Source organism: Carassius carassius, chromosome 24 (assembly GCF_963082965.1).
Source record: "Carassius carassius chromosome 24, fCarCar2.1, whole genome shotgun sequence".
In the NCBI taxonomy this organism is placed as follows: Eukaryota; Metazoa; Chordata; class Actinopteri; order Cypriniformes; family Cyprinidae; genus Carassius; species Carassius carassius.
In genome coordinates this window covers 12,253,984-12,260,899 of record NC_081778.1, presented here as the reverse complement: position 1 = coordinate 12,260,899, position 6,916 = coordinate 12,253,984, and the positions used below count along the sequence as shown (strand labels likewise).

The 6,916-nt window shown below is 39.5% G+C and overlaps 1 protein-coding gene across 1 annotated transcript; it reads left to right on the top strand.

Annotated features, from left to right (window-relative positions):
* Window positions 1–555: 555 nt before the first annotated feature.
* Window positions 556–3,208, top strand: LOC132102830 (homeobox protein Hox-A2b-like). Its single transcript, XM_059507504.1, has 2 exons — window positions 556–1,646; window positions 2,217–3,208. The coding sequence occupies exons 1-2, from the start codon at window positions 1,283–1,285 to the stop codon at window positions 2,945–2,947; spliced, it is 1,095 nt and encodes a 364-aa protein (XP_059363487.1). The 5' UTR covers window positions 556–1,282; the 3' UTR covers window positions 2,948–3,208.
* Window positions 3,209–6,916: the final 3,708 nt, after the last annotated feature.

The window sequence follows — 6,916 nt, the reverse complement described above, 5'->3', positions numbered from 1 at the left end:
GGAAAATATCAATTTCGTAAACTTAATTTATAAAATGGGGAAACTCTCAATCGTGAGTACTACGTTGTTCTCTTCTTCCTGGCCACATATGATCTAAGGGAGTGTTAGATGGTTTAAATGTGTTCTTAGGGCACTAAGCTGTCAGACCTTTTGGCGTGTAAGATTGATAGCGTGCAGGCTTCCAGGGCTCTTTGTTTGGAATATAAGCAATAAAGTGCTCGAGGCCTACACCTACTTAGCTAAAGACTTCTGAGGACGACATAGAAGACACATTCTTGAACGTAAAAACTAATGAATGTACACTTTTATTTTATATTAATAACGTTATTGTATGAGTTTGTGAGACGATTTAGCGCCGGTCAAACATATTGTCAATTCAGGTAAAATGTGTTGTGTGTTAGCCTATTATTTACATAATGCAAAATATATATATATATATTTTTTACTTAATATAGCCTACATTCTATTTTCATAAATGCTGCATTGAACAGCAATTATGTTAGTTGCACTAAAAGTAGAAAGGGGTACTCCAATTTTTTTTTGAATTAATGTAGTTTCATAAGTGTAGTAATAATAATAATAAAAAAAAATAAACTAAAACAGCACTACTACACATGCAAGCGTAATGCGTAAGTGCGAGTGCATGTGAACACTGGGACGCGCCGGGGCTTTCAAAGAATTTGTGTGCGCGCAATGTGCGCACGCATACTGTCTCGCGCGCTTTTGCTCGTGCATTGACAAACGAGAGCGCGCATTCTCTAAGAAAGTAGTCAAAACCCAGACTCAGGATTAATGGGTTTCCTCGATCGTGGCTATTGTTGTGTTTATGTGTCCAGTTGATGTGTTTGGGGATCTTCAGCCGAGGGCCGGTCAAACAATAAAGGAGGAACAGCAGAGGGATTCACTGTCACTTTGTTTCAGGTACTGGCTATACTTGCAATCTACCTAGCAGTGGGCATACTGACCATAAATGCGTAAATAAACTAGCCCGTCCCAGAAAGTGAGGCGTTCCTCTCGGACTTTTTTCGATCAATCACACAGACAGTGGCTTCTTTAGATTAAACCCCAAGTTGTCATTGGATAGAGGTAATCATGTGACAAGCAATACGGTCCAATTTCAACCTTGTCTCCATGAAACCAATAGAGTAATGGCACCGCGGTCCCCATACGGCTGTAATCAGCAAAATAGTTTTTTTTTTTTTTTTTAACCCGGCACTATATTTCACTTTATCTTCCTTGGGTCACAAATTTGTGAGCGGTGAATTTGGAAGACCTGGAGGAGATGAATTACGAATTCGAGCGAGAGACGGGTTTTATCAATAGTCAGCCGTCGCTCGCTGAGTGCCTGACATCTTTCCCCCCTGTCGGTGATGCATTTCAAAGTTCATCAATCAAGAACTCGACGCTTTCACACTCGACACTGATTCCTCCTCCTTTTGAGCAGACCATTCCAAGCCTGAACCCCGGCAGCCACCCTCGCCACAGTCGGCCCAAGCAGAACCCTAATGGCTCATGCCCGCTGCCTGCCGCATCATTACCCCCAGAGTACCCTTGGATGAAGGAGAAAAAAGCATCCAAGAAAAACCAGACAACTTCGACTGCAACTACCATCACCGACCCTGGTCCACTATACTTCTCCCCTCAAGGTATTTCAATTTAATGCAATTTAATTGTTTAACAGTTTTTTGTAAACGAAATGCAAGTTATTATTAATTATTATTATTATTTCCAGTAGTTGTGTTGCGCACGGTTATGCGGCTGAAAGTGCAAGATACTTTGTTATCCTCAGGGGTCATGTGAACAAGTTCATATCTAAAAGTTTTTTTTTTAGTTTTAGGATGCGGAGGATCTGTTCTGGACAACTTGTAAACGGTGTGTTAGCTTCTTGTAGTGTAGGGCATTAATTGTAATATTTGACAGTAATGAAGAATGATAGATTGCCATTACTCAACTCGGCAGCTGGCGTGTTCATTAATCTTCACTCGGACCTCTCCGCACTCACACCAGACACATCAGTATATTCTGGCATAGTGGATGAGGACACAAATTATTCAAGTGCCGTGGCTCCATTCCCACAAACAATTTATGCTCTCCGAGAAACGCAATGTATTTGCAAGTTTGTGGGGGCAGCTTTAAGCCCCACAGCGGCACTGTAAAAAACAAAAGTTATAATTAGAGGCGTAGCAATAATGTATAATGCTGTGATCCCTTCATAGGCTCGCCCGAGATTTCTGATGGTGGTAACGGGGCAACTCGCCGGCTCAGAACGGCGTACACCAACACTCAGCTGCTGGAGCTGGAGAAGGAGTTCCACTTCAACAAGTATCTCTGCCGGCCGAGGCGCGTGGAAATCGCCGCTCTGCTGGACCTCACCGAGCGGCAAGTCAAAGTTTGGTTTCAGAACCGGAGAATGAAACATAAACGGCAAACGAATTGTAAAGAGAACCATCACGGCGATGGAAAACCACCGAGCCTGGAGGAGGCAGGCGGACGGGGTGATGGGAAATCTTTTTTCGAACAAGTGGCAAACAATGTATCAGGGGCGCTTTTGGAAAGAGAGGGTAATCCATTCCAGCAGAATACCTTAACTTCTCAACAGTCACAGAATGGACACAATAGTGATTCCCAAAGTGCAACTGTCTCGCTTTTAGGTAGCAATGACAAACATCTGAAACATTTTCCCAACCCGTCACCCACTGTTCCTATCTGCGCCCCAACAATGGCCCCGGATTGTGCATCTGCTCGGGACAATGGCAGTCCCTCGGCCCTGGACGTCTCTTTACAGGACTTCAACGTTTTCTCCAACGATTCCTGCTTACACCTCTCAGATGCCGTGTCCCCAAGTTTGTCAGAATCTGTAGACAGCCCCATTGGTTTATCTACGGAGGCCTTTGATTTCTTCTCGGAGACGCTTACAACAATCGACCTGCAACACTTGAGCTACTAACTCTAACTGAAGTTTCATTATAGGGACGTCAATATCTTTCTCACATTGATGGTCGGTGTGTTTAATTTTGACTTTAAAAATAGGCCTAGACCATTGATCAATGAGGTAAGTTTTTCAATAATCGAGTGATCATTTTTGTTTACAGAGTAAATATGGCAAGAAAAAAAGTGATTTTTTTTTCACGATTTATTTTTGTATCGTTCGCCGGCAAAGCGCCATATTTTCACAGAATAAATTTGTACTTGTTATTGAAAATTACAGCGGTGTTATTTATTTATTCAACATTCGGATTAAGAAAAAACAGGTTAGCCTATTATTAAACGGAGTAAGATTCAAAGTATATAAGCCTTCTATATAATGTTTATGATTTGTGTGTATTTACCTGTTATATGAGAATGATTTTTATTAGCCTATAATTTTTCGAGGGACAAAATTAGATTTTTATAAGGCTGCCAAATCTAGCCCATGTTTATAATCGCTTATTAAAACTAATATCAGATATCCCGAAAAATATTTGTGCGCAAAATTAATACGTGTAATAGCGTTACATTCTTTTTATTAATCTTTGTTAATTTCCCTGTTGGTTTTAAAAGTTATATTTTTTTATAACTGTATGTAATGAACCCACGGGAAGTATTAGTTGCCATCAAATTAGTAGACTAAAACAGAATGCCTCAAGAAGGAGATCGATGTCTTTATGCTGCGTACACAAATAAGTCCCTCACTGTAGCCTATCTGACGACACAGGGAGTCTCCTGGCCAAGAGTTACAACGTTTTGGAGTTCAGCAATTACATTTTTATTGCCTATTAAACCTTCGACAGGGGGTTGTGTTGAGGCAGCACTCCACGTAATTCAATCCGCCGCTGAGAATGAGAAGGGAATTCAACAGTCAAATCACATTTTAACATTATTTAATTTATAATAATTAGGCTATTCGTTTATTTGCATTTTATACATTTCATTTAGATTTGATGAATGTTACTTTCCCGAATCTGGTCACTGCATCTAATAGTTATAAAATAATAAAGTGTCGTTTAATCAACAGGCAACGCTGCAAGGAATGATCTGACAATATAAACTAAACTTTAATGCTGCTCGTTTATTATCAATATTAATATGTATACTTTTTAATTCCAAACAGTCTGCTATCTGCATAAATAGATAATAAATAGTCCCATTTGGTTGCCTCGGCCCTGCTTTTCAAGATTTAAACTGGCCTGAACTAACTCTATTTGTTGTTGTAACAACCTTAAAACAACTTAATTTTAATATTTAAGTCAGGATCTTTGCAAAAGCTTTTCACCTTGTGCGCAATAAAAATGCTGTCAACACCGGCTTTATACATGTAGCCCAAGTTTAACAGACATATTTATAGGCCTATTGAAGTATATTTTAAATTAAATTACTTTGCCACTGATATTTTGTCACTAAAAATAATTACAAAAAATAAATCATTTCACCATCATTAGCTATTAACATTCGCAATAATTAACATTTAATAATTATTGTGACTCGAGCCGTTTCTGTTAATGCAATGAAGTGCAAGCTGTTTTAGGAATCTCAATTGTGAGGATACCAATAGGCTACAAAACTACATTTATAAAAGACGACTCAAGTGGTACCTCGAGAGGAGTTTTCAGTGAGATCTAGCCTCGGTGAAACCTCGCTAGGATCATTTCCAAACATCTGACGCCACGTTGCAATCCTTGCTTATGTGCTGAAATGGAAATGAGGCCTAGCGGCCAAGAAAGAGCTCACACCGCACTGAGGCATTTGTTAGAGCAGTGGTTCCCAAACTTTTCCATTCCACGACCCACCTAGACAAGTGTAATCTATTTCATGACCCACCACAATATTTGAGGAAAAAAAAGGTTGATATTACTTTAAGCCTAATCTTACTTAAAAGTTTGATGACAGAAATGAAGTATTTAAGAAAAAAAAACTTTTTATTTTAGAGTAGGCCTACACCTGAAAAAAATCACTATTAATATTTAAGTTTTAATTTTTGTTTACAGACTTTAGAATATGTAGTGTCCATAAAAACGTTAAACAGGCTCACTCCAGTGAACTGTAATCTGCGCTGCTGTGTTTTGTTGCAGAAAATGCATTCACGATCCTTCCGTGTGTGTCGGTGAGAACGGAGCACAATCCAACACTTTTTTTAGAAAAAGCATAAGAAGCAAAGCAGAACTATCTAAAACTGTTTGGAGATTAAAATAATTGTGAAATAGGTAAAAAATAATAATAAACATGTGTCTCGTTTTAAATAAACAAAAAAAAAAAAAAACTGGATGACATTAAGTTCAGGCAGAAATTTATTTTAGCAATGGTTAAATTAATGTTCAGCAATATCTTCAAAAGATTTCTGAACTTTGGCAAATTTTTCTCTAAAAAGAGATGATACGTCAAGGAGTATTGCATTATTTTTTGTGCATTTTGTTATGTGGAAATGTTTAAATCTTGTAGTGTTACAATTAACCCTGCGTTTGTGCACTGCTCACCCTGTACATGTGAAATGCTTTTTACAAACCGTTTCCCGAACGAAAAAAGTGCACAGAGCTCAAACGGACGATAGAAATGAATGAACATGGCCTACCTGAAACCGTTTTCGTAACATTTGTTTTCTGGTGTATGCAATCTCATGCGGAATATAGTGTATTGAAGTGAGCAAGTTTTTCTCTTTTAATAATGCGGACCGATTGAACCTTTTAATGACATTGCTCTGAGACCTTCACTGTTATTACAACTCGTGCGCGCCCGCGCTTCAAAACACGCAAAGCACGCGGACTTAATTGCAATTCGAAAATCACACTAAGGATATTGCAGTCCTTATTAATGTTGGTGGGCTATATCATTGTGACGAGTGGGTTCCCGGTTCCCGCCTCCTCCTTCCCGTGATTGAGAAGTTTTTAATGTGTTAGACTGGTGCCGAAGCCTGGGAGGAAGGAGGGACGCGCTGCCGAAGATCCCTCGGCACTGAGGTGAATCCGCAGTGCCATCGAGTAGGGCGAAGGAGGATGCTCGAGGCGGTGGGCTGGAGTGAGTTGCCGGGGAGACGGACGCTCCTCTTTTGTATCCTTCCGATCTCCTCCGTGGTTCTCGAGACTGGTGAGTCGAGCAGGTGTCGCTCAATTCCAATCACTCCACCGGCCTCGCACCGTTCCCACTCGTCACTTTCGTGCAGCCCTAGACTGAACTGTGTGTGTGTGTGTCATTGAAACGCAAATTTAGCTGCAGCCAAGTGACTTTGTGCGACCCACCTTGTTCCATTCTGTGACCCACAAGTGGGTCGCGACCCACAGTTTGAAAACCCCTGTGTTAGAGAGACAGAATGATCCGAGTCCTTCTATTAGGACAGGCTAACTTTATACCACAAAATGTAGAATTGATACTGTAACCCACTAATGTCATTATATTATAACCTTAATCGTGGTTTGAGGGCTTTTCGGTTATTATCAAAGTAGTTTCATAAATGCTGTTATTTTCCATTTAATTTATTAAATGAAGTTTGCACAATATATTATTTAGAATTTTCAATTACACACACAAAGAGTGTACAGGAAAAGCCCATGTATAGCATTTTACAAAACAAAGCTCAAAATTGTTCAGTCTCTAAAGGCCTTGCTCCAAATGGAGCCTGAACAAATAGAATTGACTGACGTCCTTTGACGAAACCCAACACGTGATCGGCATTCTTTAACCAGCATAAAGACCGAGTTGAGATTTGACCCAGAGAAGTGATCCACCTCCAACTAGTTACCCCAAAATAGATTTTTGCATGATAGGCAGCCGGCAGGGAAAGGGTTAGAATTTATAATTATATATGTAAAAAATATTTTTACTTTTTATAATTAATCTTCTTTGTTATTACAATTTTGAAAAGCACTGAATAAAAGCAATATAAAAGTGTAACTGTAACTATTTCATAGAGGCAACGTTTTGCATACTACACATACTTTTGTGGCAG